General features: G+C 39.6%; 1 protein-coding gene across 7 annotated transcripts in view; it reads right to left on the bottom strand.

Annotated features, from left to right (window-relative positions):
- Window positions 1-4,027: 4,027 nt before the first annotated feature.
- Window positions 4,028-23,457, bottom strand: part of TMEM209 (transmembrane protein 209) — a 47,382-nt gene continuing 27,952 nt past the window's right edge. For 4 of the 7 annotated variants that reach the window (XM_058426684.1, XM_032761734.2, XM_058426691.1 and 1 more), the window contains 6 exons: window positions 20,198-20,323; window positions 17,328-17,425; window positions 15,632-15,746; window positions 15,439-15,536; window positions 13,091-13,164; window positions 5,873-9,190 (listed from right to left, as the gene is read on the bottom strand). In XM_058426684.1, the coding sequence (XP_058282667.1) occupies window positions 9,136-9,190; window positions 13,091-13,164; window positions 15,439-15,536; window positions 15,632-15,746; window positions 17,328-17,425; window positions 20,198-20,323 (566 nt within the window). In that variant the 3' untranslated portion in view covers window positions 5,873-9,135. Of the gene's footprint in view, window positions 9,191-13,090; window positions 13,165-15,437; window positions 15,537-15,631; window positions 15,747-17,327; window positions 17,426-20,197; window positions 20,324-23,457 lie in introns of those variants that run through there. The other 3 variants (XM_058426695.1, XM_058426692.1, XM_058426703.1) reach the window with 3 other exon arrangements.

Consider the following 23,457-nt stretch of genomic DNA (forward strand, 5'->3'; position numbering starts at 1 on the left):
CAGGTAGGTGCAGAGAGGAAGAACTGAGCAGAGCGAGGGTGGTGGTGGTGTGTGTGTGTGTGTGTGACAGGGGCACCACTGTAGGGTGGCAGGAAAGGGCATAAAGAGGTACTTGAGCAGAGACCTTACTGAGGACCGGAGAGGAGACAGCTGAGGGAAAGGCACTCCAGGAAGAGGGGATACGTTCCAGTTCTTCTGCCAAAAGTAAAGCTTTCCTCCTTAAGGTTCAGACTCACATTTCCAACTCTCTGTTATCTCCACGTGGATGTTCCAAAGCCGCTCAAATGCAACCCATTTAAAATTTCTCTTCTGCTGCAAACCGGTTCCTCTTCCTCATTGCTCTATTGCTGGTATTTGTGCCACCCTCTTCCTAGTCACCTAGATACATGCACTGAGCTCCCAAGTTGTGACCATTTGTCTTCCACAAATGCTCTCCAGTCTTTTTTTTTTTTGCCACCTCTGCAGTCCAGGCCCTGGATGACTGCAGGGGCCTCCTCATGGGTCTCCCCAGCTGCTCCAGCTCTGCCTCCAACTCCCCAACTGCTCCAGCTCTGCTCTTCTTCAGGACTGCAGTCGGTCATCTCCCTTCAGCACTCTTTCAGTTAATGCTGTGCTCAAAAAGCTCCAGAGTCTCTTGGAGTAAAGTCAGAAATCCTGAGTCCAGCACCTGAGGCCCCCTCTTCCTTCCAGTGCTATCTGCCTATGCTCCTCTAAACCCATCTCAGTTTGGATTCTTTGCAGTTTTCTAAAGACATCTCTTCCTTTCCTGTCTTGAGCCTGCTTCTTCCTCCTACTGAAATCCAAATATCACCTTTTTATTTTTGAGATGGAGTCTCACTCTGTCACCCAGGCTGGAGTGCAGTGGCATGATCTCAGCTCACTGCAGCCTCCGCCTCCTGAGTTCAATAGATTCTCCTGCCCCAGCCTCCTGAGTAGTTGTGACTACAGATGTGAGCCACCATGCCCAGCTAATTTTTTTGTCTTTTTAGTAGAGACAGGATTTCACCATATTGGCTGGCCAGGCTGGTCTCAAACTCCTAACTTCAGGCCTCCCAAAGTGCTGGGATTACAGGTGTTTGTCACCACTGCACCTGGCCCAAATGTCACCTTTTTAATGAAGTCTCTCCTGTCAGCTTCCCACCCAGCAGCACCTTCTCTCCCTTTGACCTATAATTTGCACCACAATATTTTTTCTGGAGCTTTTCAATTATAAAAGATATATAACATTGAAAAGTACTTCAAAAAGAAAAGAAAAGAAAACGTAAGGACAATCATGCATATTCCCACTTCAACAAGTGAGTTCACATTTGGATATTCTCTCCTAGTCCTTGGTGATATGCATGCATATTTTTACATAATTGTAATCACAGTAGACATACAACTTTGATTTGTTTTCACTTCTATCCAACATTTCCCCATCTTTCCACATAGTCTTTTCAGAGCTGCAGAGAGTTTTAAAAAGAGGTCAAAATAAAAATCCTTAAGTGATTATAACATCTCAAGATCGTATCTCCTAGAGTTTACATATAATTTATTATTATTTTTTTGAGATGGAGTTTCACTCTTGTTGTCCAGGCTGGAGTGCAATGGTGTGATCTTGGCTCACTGCAACGTTTGCCTCCTGGGTTCAAGCGATTCTCCTGCCTCAGCTTCCCGAGTAGCTGGGATTACAGGCGTGCACCACCACACCCAGCTAATTTTTGTATTTTTAGTAGAGATGGGGTTTCACCATATTAGCCAGGCTGGTCTCGAACTCCTGACCTCAGGTGATCCACCTGCCTCGGCCTCCGAAAGTGCTGGGATTACAGGTTTGAGCCACCCCGCCTGGCCTACATAGAATTTATTAAACCCTCTTATTACTGGACATTTGGATGGGTTTTATTTTTAGCTATCATAGACTGGAAGCTATTTGAAAGAAAGGATAGATCTTACGTTTTCCTTGTATTCCTAGCATCTGGCAAAATACTTCAATCAGTATTTATTGGATTGACTGGGCGTGGTGGTGGACATCTGTAATCCCAGCTATTCAGGAGGCTGAGACAGGAGAATCGCTTGAACCGAGGAGGCGGAGGTTGCAGTGAGCAGAGACTGTGCCACTGCACTCCAGTCTGGGCAACGGAGCAAGACTCTGTCTCAAAAAGAAAAAAACATTGGATGTATGGGTAAATAAATGAATAAGCACTCACGACAGACACCTTTAGGCATAACTATTTTTTTCTGTTGAATATTTTCCTAAGGTAAATTTTCCTGAGATCAATGAGACAAAGAGCATTAATTTTTTTTTGACACTGTACATTATGGCAGATTGTATTTTCCAAAAATGGTCACACCAATAAATATTCCATCTGACGTGCTGTGATGTGGCACACTCCTCCACTGAGTGGTAGGGGTCTGTGTTCTTTCCCCTTGACATTGAGCAGTTCTTTGTAGCTGCCTTGACCAACAGAATGCAGTGAAGAAACATGGTACTTCCAAAGCTAAGTTACAAATAAAAGGCAATATGCTTCTGCCTCTCTCTCTCTCACTTTCTCAGGACACTGGCCCTAAGAACTCAGCCACCATGTTATGAGGAAGCCCAGGCCCTGTGTGGAGGCCAAGTGTGGGTGTTCCACCAATATCTCCAGTTAGGCTCCCAGTCAGTAGCTTGCATCAACTGCCAGACATGTGAACCTGCAGACATTGTGGAGCAGACAGGAGCTGTCCCCACTGGGTCCTGTCTGAATTTCTGGCCCACGGAGAGAGGTACTAAATGGTTATTGTGGTTTTGGGGTGCTTTGTTTAAAGAATTCACGCAGACCATTCAACTGGAAGCAGAGTGTCATACTGAATTTAATTTTGAGATGGAAGCCACGTAACACACCTTCTCAAACCGCCAGGTTTGGGGCCTGGCAGCTTAGGTTCAGATTTCCGTCTGCCAAGTCTTTCCCGAGTCAGGGGACTCCTCAGGCTGTACCGTGGATGACACTCCTCCCCACTAGGAACACAAGGGGCCTTTCTTTGGAGGTGGAGCTCATTAAGCTGGTGCCTGTATTCTGGGCCAAAACTATCACAGAGCTGCCTGATTCCAGTCTCCACACCATGTGTTTGAGAAAGAATCATGCCTGGCTGCTGCTCCTGAGAAAACAAGTTTTGCCCCCAATGGAGCTGATCACCACCTTCTAACTTTCCTCCTATGGGATGCAGTGCATGAAAGCAGAGTCTGATTCGGGATTGTTATTTTTTCCTTCAAGTTTAGAAATGGGAAAGGAAAGAGACTGTGTTTTCTTGGTATACCAGAAAGCCCAGTCTTCAGGCTACAAGGGTGCTACTGTCTATGACTGGGGAATGAATGGCCAGGTCTCAGGAAGGGAAGGACAGAGGGAGCAGGAGGGACAAAGCTGGGCTAGCACAGTTGGGGTGGGTGGGTGTCAAGGCCATGAAGATCTGTAGCTCAGTGTGATCCAAGGAAGAGACAGTTGCTTTACAGTGCCAAAGGGGCCACTTCCTACTTTTATACTAATTTGCTTTTTTCCTTCACCTAAAAGCAGTCCATTCATTATTTTCACTTTGAGCTTCTCAATTACCTCTAGGTATGAAGGGTATCTTATCACTTACTATTTTTTTTAAGAGACAGGGTCTCACTATGTTGCCCAGGCTGGTCTCCAACACCTGATCTTAAGTGATCCTCCTGCCTTGGCCTCCCAAAGTGCTGGGATTACAGGCGTGAACCACAGCATCCAGCCCATCTTATTTTTTCAGAAATCAGTGTAGGGCTGGGTGTGGTGGCCCATGCTTATAATCCCAGCACGTGGATCGCTTGAGGTTAGGAGTTCGAGACCAGCCTGGCCAACATGGTGAAACCCCATCTCTATTAAAAAATACAAAATTAGATGGATGTGGTGGCAGGCATCTGTAATCCCAGCTACTTGGGAGGCCGAGGCATGAGAATTGCTTGAACCTGGGAGGCAGAGGTTGCAGTGAGATGAGATCACACCACTGCACTCCAGCCTGGGTGACAGAGCGAGACTCCGTCTCAAAAAAAAAAAAAAAAAAAAATCAGTGTGAGAGACTAGTTGTTCCGCCCCAATTAATGACAGAGCTTAGTCCTCCCACTGAATGCTCAGTGCACTGAGGCCAGTGGCTGTTCTAGCCAGATTGATTTTGAAATACTCATTTTGGTTTGGGGCACAAAAGGATTTACATACAAATCTCATCCACAGTAGTGCCTGGGACTGCTTGCATGCAAGTTTGCTAAGAAATATCCTCAGGGTCGCTGCTGTCCCCTGTGGGGCGGCAGGGCTGTGGTGCTGTTCTCCACACCCATCCTGCTGTTAGACTCTCCTTCCTAACTCCCACTGAGGTGCCGCCTCTGTAGAATCCATAACCTGTCCCATCCCAGGTCAATGCAGTTCAGTGTGAAAACATTATTATTGATGAACATCCAGGGATCAAATTATAATGTGGCTCAGAGCTAACACCTAACAATCCTGCACACCCAGCAGAAAGCTACTGGCATACCCAGTGAGATACGGCAGTGTCACTGGGGTCCAAGAGGCATAGGTGCTGATTGTACAAAGCCCTCTCATTCTAACTGGGCAGACAAAGCCTCACATGGGTCCTTCCCTGAAGCCTTCCTGCCAGAGAGCCCAGCTGTGTGCTGCTTATCCTTGAAGACTTTTGACCTCATCCACGGTCCAGGGACAGCTGTGACTAAAGCCACCCAGAAGGACAGGTAGGCCAGCCAGCCCCTGCCGGTCCCCACCACTGGTCCTTGCAGCATTTGGGACAATGTTGTGCTGCTGCACATAAGTGCAGTGCCCTCACCCTCAGCTTACTAAGGAAGACCCCCAGAAGCACTGGAATGAGTTTCATCATTTTCCTAACACCTTTACTTTTCAAGCAGTCCCCCTGCTGCAGCTGTCCAGGCCCAGGAGTGCTTCCTCCTTCTTAGGTCTAGCCACAAAAGGAAAGCCAGTGTGCTTGGAAGGATCAAAAGGTGTCCTTTGGAGGAGAACGTGAGGCTTTCCCAAAAGGCAGTTTTAGCCATTGACAAGTATACTTGAACAGCAGCACAGCTCAGACTAGTAAGAAACTCAGTTCTTGTGCAAGGATAAGACAAGACATGAGGACCTACTGTTCGACTAAATCCATTCATGTAGCTGTTGAGTGCCAAAGGAGGGGCACAGATCTAATCACTCAAGGGGAGAAATGACTGCCATCTGGAGTGGTCAGGACTAGCTCCAAATAGCAGGTTTAATTAGAGTGAAGTCTCAATGCAGGGGAAGACAGTAGATTGGGAGGGGGCATCCCCAGAGAGTGATCAGGATGAGGAGAAGGTAGCATAGAGAGAACCCAGCAAGCAGTGAGCAGCCTGCACTGGCTGGAGCCAAGGGTTTAGGTGTATGAGGCCAGGTTGGGGCCAGATTGTGTGGAGCTTTAAATGTCAGGCTAAGGAATTTATCAGGGGGATGAAATGATCAAACAGGTGTTCTAGGAAGATGAATTTGAAGAGAATGTGCAGGATGAATTGGAAAATCTGGAAGCATGGCAACAATTCGAAGGCTGTGAGATTAATTAGGCTGTTGCAGTAGTCCTGTGTGGGTTGATAAGGGTGTAAATGAGCATAGTGGTGGCAGAAATGGAAAAAGTACAGCTGCAAGAGACATTGTTAAGAAAGAATGGATGAGGTTTGCTGCCTGATTGGATTGGGGACCCAGGGAGCTCCAGGAATCAAAAGATAACACCAGAATTTTGAGCATGGGTAACTGGTAGTACAATGAACAGAAAAAGGGATGTAAGTAGAGGAAGCTGATTTGAGCAGATGTGAACTCAGTTCCAGACACGGAGTTCACAGAATATCCAAGGGGAAATGTCTGACAGGTGGATGGAAATCAACACTACACCTCAGGAGAGACATTATGCTTGATGATGAATTTGGGAGTCAAAGGCAGAGAGGTGATAAATGAAGTGGAATGAATGAGATCTCTAAGGAAAAGCATATACAGTCAATCAGAGGACCGAAGACTGACCTTTGAGGAATGTGTGCATTTCAATGTGCGCATTTCTATTACAAAGCTGTCTAGAAAGGGCTGGGCGCAGTGGCTCATGCCTGTAATCCCAGCGCTTTGGGAGGCCAAGATGGGCGGATCATGAGGTCAGGAGTTCAAGACCAGCCTGGCCAACATGGTGAAACCCCGTCTCTACTAAAAATACAAAAATTTGCCGGGCGTGGTGGCAGGTGCCTGAATCCCAGCTACTCGGGAGGCTGAAGCAGGAGAATTGCTTGAAACCAGAAGGCAGAGGTTGCAGTGAGCTGAGTGTAGTGAGCTGAGATCGCGCCACTGCACTCCAGCCTGGGCAATAAGAGTGAAACCCCATCTCAAAAAAAAAAAAAAAAAAAAAAAAAAGCAAGTGCCACCCCACATGCTGCATGTCTTTACTGTTAAAATACAAAATATCAGTGTCAAGAATATTTTAGTTTGAGAAAGCCACACAACATAACATTTGTATGTCTCAGTAGAAACTAAATTATAAACACCTAATATGCCTCTAAAAGAAATCTGGCTTAAGGATGATATTTATAGACAAAGAAAAGGATAAATGATGAAGTGAATGTAATCTAGAAGATTAGTGGATCTGATCCCACAAGAAGTCAAGCAATCAAAGAAAAACTTGTGACATATATCCTGTAAATAACATTTGATCAGAGATATTAGTAGACATTTATTCATTTTAACACAAGGACTAAAAAAATTGCCTTATTTGCAGTGCACTGTCTTCCTGAGGGGTGAATTCAAATGAATCTACCAAAGTATTTTTAATAAAAGCTATATTTAAGTACAAACTGGCTCAAATATTTGGGAAGAAAAGCTAATATAGGAAAGCTACCCAGAGTACAGTAATCCACACTAGACTTATTAATAGCATGCAAACAAAACATCTTTTTAAGTGTGTATCCCTATGTATATATTTACTGTAGACTGTAGTTTTTTGATAGTCACTTTAAAAATATTAGAGCTTTGAATTTTTAGACTAAAAGCTATCTAAGTCCTATAAAGAAAAAAAGACATTTTGTCTTATGTATTGTTAAAATTTTTCTCCACAGTGCTTTTAATAAAGTATATGCAACTATATAGTTTAACAGCATAACAATTGTTATTCCAAGACATCTTCAGTAACTTTTGAAATAGCGAATTTAAATTTTAACATGTTCTTATATTTAACATGTTTGATATTTTCTTCTAGAATATCATAGCAAATAAATATTTAACACACACCAAAAGTACTTAAAAGGTAAGAAGCTCCTTTCCTTTGGACATCAACTTTTAAAAACACGTACAACTTTTTAAAAGACAGAATTTACAAAGACAGAACTGTACTGACTTAAATTTGGAATTTACTAATTACCAGGGATACTTTAGTGAGTCTGCATATGTGTATTATTAATACATCTTAAACCATACTGCAGATAACAAAAAAAAGATACTTACACTTCTCTTCCAGAGAGTAATGACTGTATTCAAAGTCTGAGGGAATGACAAAATGGGATGCACATCTAATACTGATACACAGTTCTTCAGAAAAGACTAGTTTCAGCTGTTTCCAGGTTTACAGAAGATGATGGAAGCAGTCTCTAATATGTTAATCAAGAAAATATATGCAATTGCCAGCTACTATATATATATACAGAAAATAAAGATGGTGAGTCAAACAAAACATACAAACTTGGTAACTTCTCACCCTCCAGATATTTTGAACATATTTAAAAAATTTAAACAGATAGGATACCACTGTGATCTTAAAAAGAGAACTTTAAAAATAACACATTATGGAATAGTAAAACTGAGTTGCTAAAACCAAAGTGGTAAACAGTTTTCTTGATGTCCTCACACTCTTTTTTGTTTTGTTTTGTTTTTTTTTTTTTTTTGAGACGGAGTCTTGCTCTGTCCCCCAGGCTGGAGTGCAGTGGCGCAATCTCGGCTCACTGCAAGCTCTGCCTCCCGGGTTCACGCCATTCTCCTGCCTCAAACTCCTGAGTAGCTGGGACTACAGGCGCCCGCCAACACGCCCGGCTAATTTTTTGTATTTTTAGTAGAGACGGGGTTTCACCGTGTTAGCCAGGATGGTCTCGATCTCCTGACCTCGTGATCCACCCGCCTCGGCCTCCCAAAGTGCTGGGATTACAGGCTTGAGCCACCGCGCCCGGCTCTCACACTCTTAACTAAAACCCAAATTAAAACTACCAGCTAAATTTAATCCAAGTATTGACTTTTTAAATGTCAATACTTCCAAACCTCCTTTAATAATATTTTAAAATATACATAAACATAATACATTACTTAAGAGTTAATCTCATTTCTTTGAATGTGGGCTTTGGCCTAACTTGCAGAATGCTGGGGAAACATTAAGAAAAAGAACTAAATCAGCAATTTTCTTACTTTCTAAGTATACTATTAAAGTAACTGAGGCTGGGCGCAGTGGCTCATGCCTCTAATCCCAGCACTTTGGGAGGCCGAGGTGGGTGGATCACCTGAGGTCAGGAGTTCGGGACCAGCCTGGCCAACATGGTGAAACCCCATCTCTACTAAAAATACAAAAATTAGCTGGGCGTGGTGGTGCGTGCCTGTAATCCCAGCTACTCAGGAGGCTGAGGCAGGAGAACTGCTTGAGCCTGGGAGGCCGAAGTTGCAGTGAGCCAAGATCGTGCCACTGCACTCCAGTCTGTGTGACAGAGACCCTCTCTCTCAAAAAAAAAAAAAAAAAAAAAAAAAGACTGAAAAAAATGTTTTTGTAGTACAAGAATCAGGTAGATGATTCTCATTTGGGGGTTATAATGAAAAAAAGACTCAAAATCTATTTCATTAAGGGGAATGGCACTATTTTGAGTCAATAAAAATCTGAAGGGTTGCAGTTTTGTAGTCAACTGAAATTTCTGAAAAGTGATATAAAATTAAAAGCAATGTCTCGATATAGAAGATACAGGACATATTTTTACAATTACATTTCATAACAGCTACATTTTTTGTTAAATCTAAAGAGTCTGTAACATACACCCATGTGTATTTTATTTCTGAAGAGTCAGTGGCTCAGAAATGTTTAGTTTCGACTTCCGGTTCAGTGAAATAGTCCAAATGCCGGAATTAAATATATGACTTGCTACTTGCCAAAGATCCACAATATATTCACACCAGATAGACCAAGATTAACTCTCCTATAAAGAGAAAAAAAATTTTTATTAGAATTGGTTGCCAAGCATTTAAGGTCTTTTTCTAATAACAAAAATCTTTATGATTAATACATGTTTAATTGATATTTAATGTGATTCTGCAATGAATTATGTTATACATGGTTTATCAGGTGAATTCCAGTAACAGTAATTACTTTCTTAACTATGCTTAAACCCAAATTTATAATAAATAGATTTATGGAGTGTTGAGAGTTAGTTTTTCAGTAAACAAGAACTATTACACCAGGTAATAGCTAACAGAATAATTTTAACAAGCAAGATTAAAGTAAAAGTATCAATTATATTTAAAAGATGGAAGATATGGAGATGCTAGCCTCTCAGAGAACTGTATTACTTGATTTGAATTAGGAATTTACTAACTACTGGGGATACTTTACTGAGTTTGCATATGTGTATTATTAATACATTAAATCCTACTGCATATAACAACAACAAAAAAATACATATACTTCTCTTCCAGAGAGTAATGACTGTATTCAAAGTCTGAGGGAATAAGAGGGCTATAAGAGAAAGAAATTACTCACCTAACAAAATAAATCAACAGATAATATCTGAAACTGAAGAATCAAGAGAGCTGTATACCTCTATTATTTGGAACTATGAGAGTAATAACAGAAGAAAAAGCCACTTGGGGAATACAGTCTACTTTGGGAAGCAGACTTGGGGAATACAGGGAATTGCTCGTTTCTGTCATGAACTTTTAGCCCTCTATGACTTTTAAAATTATAAGAATGTATTAACTGGTAAAAAGCTGCCAAAAATGCCTTTCAAAACAGGTAATTTTTATCAACTGTATTTTCCATTTCTTCATACCCGCACCGACACTACAAATGATAAATATCAAATCTGACAGAAAGAAAAGTTAATTTTGACTTGTTTGTACATGAGTCTAAGTATCTTTTTGTGTTTAGGAGCTGTTTGCACACTTTATGAAGAAATCTTTCATACCTTTGTCCATTTTTCTAATAAAATCATATATGTTCTTTATATATAACAAATATAAGCTTGGATTTGCTATATTTGCAAACCCAATTACTACTGCTCATATTATAGCAGAATAATGCTTTGCTTCAGTTTGTCATTTAACTTTAAACTTTATAGTGCCTTTTCCTGAACAGAACATTTAAGTCACTGTGCAGTCAATTCTGTCTAGATTTTTTTTTTTTCCTTTTGCAAGTAGAACATTCATCTGATTCCTGTTACTGCACAAATACCTGGCATTAAATTGATAATGTATTTGGATCAATCTGTGGGTTTATGGTCATAAATCCATATGGACTATATTTGAGCTACTCACTTATTTCTTTTAAGTTATAGGAAAGTTTTTAACTATTTGTTTTAGGATGTATTTAAAAAATTATTCATGTTCGAAAGGTTAATAATTTCCAAGCTTTTCCCCGAGTTTAAAAACACTAGTTTTAGTCTAAAATGCTTAATTTTCCATATATAAGTTGCTCATTAAGAGAAGATAGTGCTTTAAAAATTGTATCAATTTCTTTTGGCCTTTCAGAAAATTTCATTACATTTCAGTAAATGAAAAAGTGCTGCTCCACTAAGCACTTTTTCATTTTAATGCATATGACAGACCGTATATGGCACTCAAACCTCATGCTATCATGACAAACCATTAATGCATCAAAATATCAATTTGGATCCACAGAGGAAAAGATACATTTTCAATTAAAACCAAAAATTAATTGCTTATTTATATTATACAGGTTAAGCACCTACAATCTGAAAATCCGAAATGCTCCAAAACCCAAAACTTTTTGAGTGACATCACGATGCTCAAAGGAAATGCTCACTGTAGCATTCTGGGGATTTTTAGATTAGGGATGCTCAGTAATTACTGCAAATATTCCAAAATCGGAGAAAATCAAATCCGAAACACTCCTGGTTCCAAGCATTTCAGATAAAGAATACTTGACCTGTATTAACAACATATTTATATCAAATTCCATATTCCGTCTAATATATATATGTAAGTATATTTATAACCAAACATTCCTAGACGTTTTAGGGGAAATTTGACATGGGAGAATGTCCAAGATATACCATAAGACTAAAAATTAGATCATGAAGTACTATGTTTGGATACAATACATTTTTAAGCAAAAGAAAGAAAAATAAAGCCAGGTGGAGTGGCTTATGCTTGTAATCCCAGCACGTTAGAAGGCCAAGGCAGGTGGATCACAGCCTGGGCAATATAGTGAGATACTGTCTCTACACATAATTAGAAATTCGTTCTAGTTTATACACTCCTGTGTTATTTAAATACTTGTCTACTGAGTATGCATTATTTTCATAATTTAAAAATAAAAAACCCTGTTAGTTTAGATGCCTCACAAAAGTGAGTTTCCTAATCTTTCTTACATTAAAAAATATATGATAAAAGAAGCTAATAGCTGGGCGTGGTGGCTCACGCCTGTAATTACAGCACTTTGGGAGGCCAGGCAGGCGGATCACCTGAGGTCAGGAGTTTGAGACCAGCCTGGCCAACATGGAGAAACCCCGTCTCTACCAACAATATAAAAAATAGCCGGCATGGTGGTGGGCATCTATAGTTCCAGCCACTTGGGAGGCAGAGGTTGCAGTGAGCTGAGATGGCGCCACTGTACTCCGGCCTGGGCGACAGAGCAAGACTCCACCTCAAAAAAAAAAAAAAGTTAATAAATGTTCATATTTGTTTACAAATTTTTGTTCATGTCTGTTTTAATCTTTACATCTAATATATTTAAAGACAGGAGCCTTGCTTTCTCTAGAGCAGTGCTGTCCAATAAAAATACAATACGATATGAACTGCAAATGTAAGCCACATAATTTTAAATTTTCTAGTAGCTACCTAATAAACAGGTGAAATTAATTTTAAGAACATATTCCACTTAACTAAATCTATCCAAGCTAGTATTTCAATATGTAACAAATATATACAATTTTTAAGGAGTTATCTTACTTTTTGGGGGCTATGTCTTTGAAATCTGTTACACATTTTACACTTTAGCGCACCTCAGTTTGGTCTAGTCCTGCTTCAAGTGTTCAGTGCCACATGGGGCTGCTGGCTACTGTGCTGGACAGCACAGTTCTAGGACACGTATAAACTCTAAATTACAAATAGGCTGCTATCTAAAACTTCAAGACGCATGCATATCCAAAGTGGAAATGACCACAATCCCTTCTGCTCCAAGCCCATCTCCCTCACCCTTTTTTTTTTTTTTTTTTTGCTAGCCTTAGGTTACTTAGTATGGCAGAGCTGGACCCACAACCCAGGTTTTCCGACTCCCAGATCAGGCACTACAAATATCCCTAGCTTTAGCTGGGGTCTACTTATTTCATATGTCATTTGATACACTAAAATTTCTAATCATCAAAATGACTACTAAAATTTTGAATTTCTTGCAGTATGTGAGCTTTGTTACCAAGTATGTAAACAATTTCAACTGACTACTTTTCCATTCCAGTTAATGATATTATGGAATAGGTACCGACTCAGTCTCTCTGGAAGTGTAAACACTTTGCAGAATACTTTGTGTCTGAAATGAAATGGCTGGGAAAAAAACAGACTCCAGATTTAAAAAAATGTTTTTAAACGGCAAGAGTCTAATTTTTACCTATCTATGAATTATTCCTCCAGGGAACACGACTATAATGCTAATGATGTAGTCTACTTGCCTTTTACCAATGCGTTCTGAGGAGTCAGCTAATGGATTGCCCAAAATAGCAGAAGTAGTTTGTGACAGGGCTGAAGCCATTATCTATTGTTCAATCCATAAACCTTCAGTTACATGCTGCTGCCTTCTGCAGAATCTTAACGTAGGAAGAAAATCAGTAAATAACTACTTATGTTTTTAAAGCATAAGTACCTACCCAAGCATTCCTGACTCTTTGGTCTTTATGATGTAGAGAAACATCAACAATGTATGAAACATATTATTTCTGCCCTGGAACAAGGACAAAAAAGACAAGATTTAAACCAAACCAAGAAGATTCAATCTGGTAGGTAAATATATATCTTATCAATTCATATCCTACTAAACTCAGAATTCCATATAATTCAGACTTTCATTTATTCATTAAACAAAGTACCTACGCTTTGTGCTAGGAAGTGGGAATACTGCAGTGAGTAAGACAGAAAGGATACATGTCAAGGACATAAGGGCCAGTGGGAAAGGCAGACAGTAAACTAAGAATCACAACAAAGCCTGAGGAATGCTATGAGAGGAGGTGCCATAGGAACATATGAAGATGCAGTGTCTGATTTAGACTGGTTAGCAACAGAATGTCTCCCTGAGGGAAAGATTTTTTTTGTTTTGTTTTGTTTTGTTTTGAGACCCAGGCTGGAGTGCAGTGGTGTGATCTCAGCTCACCGCAACCTCCATCTCCTGGGTTCACGTCATTCTCCTGCCTCAGCATCCCAAGTAGCTGGGACCACAGGCACCCACCGCCACACCCGGGTAATTTTTTTTTTTTTGTATTTTAAGCTGCAACCTGAAAGATGAGCTTAAAGAAAGGTAACATACTGGGCGGGGGGGGCGGGCGGCTGGGGACTGTGTTTCACACATGGGGAGAAACACTTAACTAAGGCCTGGAAGAGCCTGGAGAGCTATCCTGAGGTTGGTGCCCCTGTGCACTACACACACAAAAATGCTCTATAATGGCATAAACAAATGTTGGGATAAAAAAAAGCTTTTAGTCGTACTTTAAAATATATCAGAATATACTTTAGCATATAAATAACATTAAATATAAATTTATTTTATCTGCAAGGGAATACTAGGCAGCATATTGCTAGCTCTAAAATCAAACTATTGTATGTAATTTTTGGTCTGTAAAAACAGCTCCTAATTTAGATTTTCAATTTACAGATTAACTTTTCCCCACTTACTCTGACTTAATGTGTTTTTAACTCAAGAATCTGAGAGAATGTATGATTTTTAAAAGATAATGTTTACACTGTGAGAAAAAGGAAAAAAAAACAGACAGTTGTTAAAAAACAAAGATTGGCATGGATATTCACAAGAACTTCAATGGCCCAAAGTATTTACATACAAAGCTAAAATATTAAACTTGAAAGAAATGAAATTAAAAACTCTTCCTGAGAATCTGAGAGAGCACAATTTATTATTATAGCCAATGTAAAATTTCTTAGTAAAGATGCTGGTAACAAAAATAATTGCAAAGGTTATCAACAGAACTGACGCTTGCAATTAAGAATAAAAAACCAGGCCGGGTGTGGTGGCTCACATCTGTTATCATCCCAGCACTTTGGGAGGGCAAGGCAGGTGGATCACGAGGTCAGATCAAGACCATCCTGGCTAACACGGTAAAATCCCCGTCTCTTACTAAAAATACAAAAACAATTAGCCAAGCGTGGTGGCACACGCCTGTAGTCCCAGCTACTCAGGAGGCTGAGGCAGGAGAATCCCTTGAACCTGGGAGGCAGAGGTTGCAGTGAGCCGAGATTGCGCCATTGCACTCCAGCCTGGGTAACAGTGAGACTCTATCTCAAAAAAAAAAAAAAAAAAAAAAAAAAGAATTTTAATGAAGATTTTTAATAGTATGGAAAATTATGTTATAAAGCTAATATTTTAAAACAGATATAAAACTACATAAATAATTTTAGCCCATAAAAAATATAAAGAAAGGGCCAGGTGCAGTGGCTCATGCCTGTAATTCCAGCACTTTGAGAGGCTGATGTGGGAGGACTGCTTAAGGCCAGGGGTACAGGACCAGCCTGAGTAACATGGAGAAACTCTGTCTCTACAAAAAATAAATTGGCCAGGTATACTAGTACGTGCTTGTAGTCCTAGCTACTTGAGAGGCTGAGGTGGAAGGACTTCTTGAGCCCATGAGTTCGAGGCTATAATGAGCTATGTTCATGCGACTGCACTCCAGCCTGGGTGACAGAGCTAGACTCTGCCTCTAAAAAGAGACATAAGACCAAAATGAAATTTACCAAAAGGCAATATACCAATCAAAAAATCAACAATGGCTGTCTCAGGTGATGGAATGAGTGATTTTCCTTCTTTTTCTTTATACTTTCCCAAATTAAGCACGTATTACTTTTATAGTCAGAAATATATATGTATGAAACACATTTCCCCTAATTTAAAAAATTTATTTCTTCTATCAACATGAGATTATAATTTTAAAAACATTATCCAAGCAAATCACCCAAGACATTCTGTAACAGCATCTTCTCTATATAGAAATACCTTTGGCAGGTTGTATACATGACGCTGGTAGATGAGCTCATAATGGGGAGGGTTGATGGCACTCTGATAAATGCAAAAAACATTCTCATTTGTAACATCTGTAAAGGAAGGCAATATGCTGCATTAAAAAACCAAACTCCCAGAGATATTTTGTGTGAAAATCTCAACACATTCTTTTAGGAGAGGTTTATACCTGGTTTATTTGGTGTCTGAACAAAGTGCTGAGAAGTAAAAGTTTTTCCATCGGGATACTTCGGATGTGGAGGTAATCTGGAATCAAGGTAGGTGCAAAATACATGCATGATGATCTAAGGATGAAGAAATTTTTTTTTTTTAAGTCAGCATGAAAATCTAGCATGGATGTACAGCCCTTTAGAAACATCTGTATTTATAATGATTCCAATTAAAAAATTTTTCTCTAAAGAGTGAATTAGAAAAATGCTGTCAAATTGTTAGATTTACAAGATAAAATCTGTAGAATAAAAAGATAAAAACACATAGTTCAGGTAGCAAACCTATTCTTTTAATTGAAAGTATTATTTCCTATAAAGATAAGGAATTCAATAATTCCTCTTAAATCATAAAGGAATTCAGTGTGTTTAAGACATGAAGCTAGGCTTAATTCAAATAATCTACTCAAAATTTAAAATAGAAAAAGATATTTGTCATCAAATCAGTCTATATTTTGATGGGAAGGTTTCCTTTTCAAATTGAAAAAGTTTAAATACTCCAGCCTACAAAGTTACCATTATCTGTTGAGGGTAGGGGTGGAGGGTGGGGCTTAAACACCAGACTCCCATTCCCTACATATTTGATCTTCATTTTTAGTTTTCCATAGCAACCCTAGAAAAGCAGGGCATTCTTAGTTTTTTGCTAAGTGGATCATTCATACCAACACAGTTAATAGCAAAACCAAGATAAAATACATTCAATTCTCAATCTGAATCTCAACATAAAACTTAATTTTCACCCATAACAGTCACTATAAAAAAAAAAGAGAACATAATTTTGAAAAACTCGTAAGCACACAAAAACATTTATGTTCTTTGATCTCCTAAATATAATTCTAGGAGTCTCTCTTAAAGTGACAATCCCAAGAAAGCAAGCAATGCGCATCACACTATTTGCATGCTGCATTACTTAAGATCAAAAAACAAGTAAAAATCCTTCTCTACCACAAGTGTCTCAAACTTTTAGGTCCACTATAGGAGAATAGTTAAATGACAGTGTGTAATAATGAAAAAATATCTAGGTAGGAGGAGGCTGAAGTAAAAAAAGCCCTAAATATTACAGAAGTGGAAAAAAAGCAGAATACATAATTTTACATACAGGAGAATTACAAATATGACAAAAACATTAAAAAATAGTAGCAACCAAGTAAAGGGAAACATACACGAAAATATTAACAGTGGTTGGGTGATCATGCTGATACTATTATAAATACCTTATTTTCTAAATTATTTTTAATACTTATTCTTATGATAGGCAAACCAAAACACACAAATCCAGTAATGGAAACATTGAACTGAAAAAACAAAATAAATCTAAGGGTCAGGCACAGTAGCTCATGTCTGTAAACCCAGCACTTTGGGAAGCTGAGGCAAGGGGATCACTGGAACCCAGGACTTCGAGACCAGCCTGGGCAAAAAAGTGAGACCCTATCTCTACAAAAAATAAAAAAAACTAGCTGGGTGTGGCGGCTCGGGCCTAGTTCCAGCTACTTGGGAGGCTGAGCTGGGACGAGCACTTGAGCCCTGGGAGATCAAAGCTGCAGTGAGACAGGACTGTGCCACTGCACTACAGCCTGGGTGACAGAGTGAGACCCTGTGTCAGTCAGTCAATCAACAGTAAATAAATAAATGAATGAATGAATGAATCTAGGGGCTTACAGCAGAATCAGTGGGCAGGTCTGTATCCCACTTTCGTCCTTTGAAGTCGCCACCTCTGTTCCATCGAAATGAGCTCATACAACCTCCTTGAGAGAGTTCTGTGGCAACAAGGTGAAATTTTTAAAAGCTAAGAGTATGCAAAAAAGAAAAAAAAAAGGCTAAGGGAATATAATAAGGGAAGCAAATCATTTTAACTTGATCAAAACACCCAAACCTAAAGAAATCCAAGATATAAAAGATAAAAGTTAAACACGTCCCTGAAGACATCAGATAAATCCAAAATGTGGGATTTTAGATTTATCTGACTACTATTCTGGCTTCTTAAAAAAAAAGTCGATGGGTAGGGAAAATTTGAATATGGACAATATATTAAATATCAGAAAATTATTATTTTTTAAAGGTATAATTGTATTATGGTTAGGTAGGAGAATGTTCTTACTTTTAGGAGAATGCATGCTAAAAAGTAATGACGTCTGCAATGTACTTTCAAATGGCACAGCAAGAAAAAAGAAGTGTGTGTGTATATATATGTAGAAAGAAAGAATCAAATATGTCAAAAGGTTTCTAACTATCCAATCTAGAACAGGACAGTGTTCACTGTATTTTTTTTTTTTTTTTTTTTTTTGAGACAGAGTCTTGCTCTGTCACTCAGGTTGGAGTGCAGTAGTGTGATCTCAGCTCACTGCAAGCTCCACCTCCCGGGTTCCTGCCATTCTCCTGCCTCAGCCTCCCAAGTAGCTGGGACTACAGGTGACCACCACCACGCCCGGCTAATTTTTTTTTTTTTTTTTTTTTGTATTTTTAGTAGAGATGGGGTTTCACCATGTTAGCCAGGATGGTCTCAATCTCCTGACCTCGTGATCCACCGTGCCTGGCCCACTGTATTCTTTTAAGCTTTTTTGTATATTTGATATAAAACCTTTATATACTTTGTATACATGTGTACATACACAGACACTTTTCTTTTTTTGGATGTACAAATACCCTGCTAACTACAAGGCAATCTTGCCAAAAAACTCAAACATGAATTTATGGGAAAGAGAAGGGGTTATGTAAAACTACACCATAGGGATGCATTCAGCAAAACCCACACTATGGGAACCTCTAAAGACAAACAATCCAGTTCTTCTGACAAAGAAATTGCAAAGGAAAAAAAAAGGTGGATGGGAAGCATATAGCTTAAAATAAACTGAAATAACCAATTTCAATGTATTACGATATTTGAATCCCAATTCAAACAAACATTGCCAAAAAATTATGTATTTTTTTCAGATAGCTGGAAATTTGAACACAGACTTAATATCTTGTAACACAGGAAATATTAGGGCCAGGCAGCATGGTGGCTCAATCCTGTAATCCCAGCACTTTGGGAGGCTGAGGAGGGAAGATTGCCATAGCCAGGAGTTCAAGGCTGCAAGGAGCTATACACTCCTGCACTAGTGCCATTACTGCACTCCAGCCTGGGTGACGGAGCGAACCCTGTCTCAAAAAAAAAAAAAAAGACAAAAAATAATAATATTAAGAATGATAATTGTGGCCAGGCGCGGTGACTCACGCCTGTAATCCCAGCACTTTGGGAGGCTGAGGTGGGTGGATCACCAGGTCAGGAGTTCGAGACCAGCCTGACCAACATGGTGAAACCCCATCTCTACTAAAAATACAAAAATTAGCTGGGCGTGGTGGTGTGTGCCTGTAATCCCAGCTACTCAGGAGGCTGAGGCAGGAGAATCGCTTGAACCCGGGAGGTGGAGGTTGCAGTGAGCCAAGATTGCGCCACTGCACTCCAGCCTGGCGACAGAGAGACTGTCTCAAAAAAAAAAAAAAAAAAAGAATGATAATTGTATTCTGGTTATGTATGGTTGTATTAGTTTTCTAAAGGCTTAGCTGGGCACGGTGGCTCATGTCTATAATCCCGGCACTTGGGGAGGCTGAGGTGGGAGGACTGCTTGAGCCTAGGAGTTGGAGACCAGCCTAGGCAACATAGCAAGACCCTGTCTCAAAAGCAGGGGGTTGCAGGAGGCTTATCTTTTAGTGATATACAAAGAAATATTTACAGATGAACTGATAATGCCATGAGGGCTTGCTTCAAATAACACAGGAAGAAAGTGGATGGGGTATGGAAAGGGCAGGGGCTGGCCAGGGACTAGTGATTGTTGAGGCTGGGTGATGTGTACAAGAGGAGTGTGTATACTATTTTTTCTAGTTTTGTGTATGTTTGAAATTCACCTTATATAAAATGTTTTAAAAAGTCATGAAAAATGTTTATTCCTGAACCCTGCTCTAATCTTACGGGAAAGGGAGAACACTATAATATTTTCAAATTAAGATTTATGATAAATTTGAATACTATTTCTAAAACTTGTCTTAGTGATGAGAACCTTTTAAACAGTTTATCCAAATTTTAAAAAATTCTAACTTTATGAATTGCTCTGTAACTAGAGAGGCATAGAGGGTGTATGGGGGTGTCAGGGAGCCTACATTTCCTGATTCTCAAGTCAGTCTCCTCAGAAGAGCACATCTTCCACCAAATAAGAAGACTATAACAGAAATATAAGGAAGCAACTTATTAAATAGGAATTATAAAAATTAAGAGAAATAAGGCTCAGCACACTGGAACTATAAAAAATGTCATAGTGGCACCCATTCTTATGAGTCTAAAAGTAGGAAATGAGTGAAATAGTCACTGGAGCCCACTTAGCTCATATTTAAGTTTCCTACACAAAATAAAATTATTAAGCTATAATTAATAGGTATTTATAAGACATAGGTTATACTTTTAATTAAAACAGTTTTTCCTTGTTAATCTTTACTGATACAATTCCAGCAGAGTAAAAAAGCTCTCATTTTTTCCTCTTCAAATCAATAATTACCTTTGATCCTTTCAAACAAGTATTCCTGATTTGGAGTAAGGTCTAGGTACTGAACGATTGTGTTCAAAGTCGGAATGAGAGGCGCTTTAACCAGGGCGGCTTGTTTCAAGCTAGTAATACTAGCCTCTGTTAAAATAAAACACAGAGAACACTGATTATTCTAAAAGTGAGTTTCCAAAAGAACTTAAATGCTCTTCTCATGTGTTCATATAGCTGGTTCCTCACTGCCTTCAGGTCTTCATACAAGTCAATGACGTCTCCCTTGACCACCATACCTCAAATTTCACCCCTGCTCTCTAAACATTAGTAACACTACCCTCCTGTGCTTTTTTTCTCCTTAGCACTAACCACTGTCCAATGTACTTTTTTTCTTTTTCTCTTTTTGTTTTTTGAGACAGTGTCTTGCTCTGTCACCCAGGCTGGAGTATAGTGGCACAGTCACCACTCACTGCAGCCTCAATCTACTGGGCTCAAGCAATCCTCCTCCCACCTTAGCCTCACCTCAGCCTCCTAAGCAGCTGGGACTCCAGGCACATGCCATCACACCTGGTTGACTTTTTTTCTATTTAGTAGAGACAAGGTCTCACTATATTGCCTAGGCTGGTCTCAAACTCCTGGGATCAAGCAATCCACCAACGCTAGACTCCCCAAGTGTTGAGATCACAGGTGTGAGCCATCGTGCCTGGCCCAAAGTACTTTATCTTTTTTATTGTCTATCTCATCTACTAGAATGAAAGCTTAATGAAGGCAGGGACTTTGGCCATTTTGCTCACTGCCGTATCCCCCAATGCCTAGAATAGTATTAACACCTGGAACAGACTAGGCACTCAATGTCGAAGGAATAAATGAAAGAAAGCATCTTAATTTGCACGATCTACATTACCTAGAACCATTCTCAGCAAGATAGCCAGATTTACACATGCAACACCCCCTCCTCCCCTTCCCCAGAGAAGCAGCCAAATCGATTTTGGCAAATCTGTAAACAACTAATATACAGAAAATTTGTGTAAGACATGTATAAAAAGACACACAATTGTTTTCAAAATAAGTTGAATTAGAAATTGCTCATTATGCCAGGACAAGCAGAAGCTTTTTATGGTAGTGACTTTTTTTTGTTGTTGTTGTTAGTTTTTAATTTTTGTGGCTACACAGTAGATATACACACACACACACACACACACACACACACAAGGTGTATATATGTATGGGATACATGAAATGTTGTGATACAGGCATGCAATCCATAATAATTACATCATGGAGAACGGCATATCCCCTCAAGCGTTTATCCTTTGTGTTACAAACTATCCAATTATACTCTTTTAGTGATTTTAAAATATACAATTAAGTTATTATTAACTATAGTCACTGTTGTGCTATCAAATGGTAGGTCTTATTCATTCCTTCTATTTTTTTTCCACCCATTATCCACTCCCACCTATCTCCCACCCCACACCCCAATACCCTTCCTAGCCTCTGGTAACCATCCCTCTACTCTCTGTGTCCATGAGTTCAATTGTTTTGATTTTCAGATCCCACAAATAAGTGAGAACATGCAATGTTTTTCTTTCTGTACCTGGCTTATTTTACTTAACACAATGATCTCCAGTTCCATTCATGTTGTTGCAAATTACAGGATCTCATTCTTTTTATGGCTGAATATTACTCCATTTGTATATGTACCATAGTTTCTTTATTCATTCTGTAGCTGGACACTTAGGTTGCTTCTAAATCTTGGCTATTGTAAACAGTGCCACAACAAACACGGGAGTGCAGATATCTCTTCAATATGCTGATTTCCTTTCTTTTGGGTATATACCCAGCAGTGGGGTTGCTGGATCATATGGTAGCTCTACTTTTAGTTTTTGGAGGAACCTCCAAATGCTTCTCCATAGTGGTTGTAGTAATTTACATTCTCACCAACAGTGTACAATGGTTCCCTTTTCTCCACATCTTTACCAGCATTTGTCATGGCCTGTCTTTTGGATATAAGCCCTTCTAACTGGGGTGAGATGATATCTCATTGTAGCTGTGATTTGCATTTCTATGATGATCTTTGATGTTGAGCAAATTTTCACATGCCTGTTTGCCATCTCTCTGTCTTCTTTTGAGAAATATCTATTCAGATGGTTTGCCCATTTTTTGATCAGATTATTATATTTTGTCCTATGAATTTGTTTGATCTTTTTATATATTCTGGTTATCAATCCCTTGTCAGATAGGCAGTTTGCAAATATTGTCCCCCATTATGTGACTTGTCGTTTCACTATGTTGATTGTTTCTTTTGTTGTGCAGAAGCTTTTTTTTTTTTTTTTTTTGAGACGGAGTCTCGCTCTGTCGCCCAGGCTGGAGTGCAGTGGCGCGCTCTCGGCTCACTGCAAGCTCCGCCTCCCGGGTTCACGCCATTCTCCTGCCTCAGCCTTTCCGAGTAGCTGGGACTACAGGCGCCCGCCACTACGCCCGGCTAATTTTTTTTGTATTTTTAGTAGAGACGGGGTTTCACCGTGGTCTCGATCTCCTGACCTCGTGATCCGCCCGCCTCGGCCTCCCAAAGTGCTGGGATTACAAGCGTGAGCCACCGCGCCCGGCAGTGCAGAAGCTTTTTAACTTGATGTGATCCCTCTTGTCTATTTTTGCGTTGGTTGCCTATGCTTGTGGGATACTACTCAGGAATTTTTGTCCAGACCAGTGTCCTAGAGATGTTCCCTAGTGTTTTCTTGTAAAAGTTTCATAGTCTGGTGTCTTAGATTAAGTCTTTAATTCATTTTGTTTGTTTGTTTGAGATGGAGTCTCATCATATCCTGCAAGATAACTATGCAGAGAAATGTAAAAAGCAATTAAAAATTTCAAAATATCCAACCTTACTAGCAATATCCAATGTTAGGAAAAGCATTCTCATATGTGTCATGGTTGCTAGAGTACAAACTGGTAAAAGTTTTTTGGAGAGATGTGTATCTTCTAAGTCTTAAAATATATCCAGATGCATTGGCTCATGTCTGTAATCCTAGCTCTTTGAGAGGCCAAAGTGGAGGGACTACTTGAGCTCAGGAGTACAAGACCAGCCTGGACACCCCGTCTCTATAAAAATACAAAAATCAGCCAGGTGTGGTGGTGTATGCCTGTAGTCCCAGCTACTCGGATGTGGCTGAGGTGGGAAGATCTCTTGAGCCCAGGAGGCTGAGGCTGTAGTGAGCCATAATAGCACCACTGTATTCCCTCTTGGGCAAAAGAGCGAGACTCTATCTAGAAAACAACAACAA

The sequence above is a fragment of the Hylobates moloch genome, unplaced genomic scaffold (assembly GCF_009828535.3).
Source record: "Hylobates moloch isolate HMO894 unplaced genomic scaffold, HMol_V3 SCAFFOLD_1, whole genome shotgun sequence".
NCBI classification, from domain to species: domain Eukaryota; kingdom Metazoa; phylum Chordata; class Mammalia; order Primates; family Hylobatidae; genus Hylobates; species Hylobates moloch.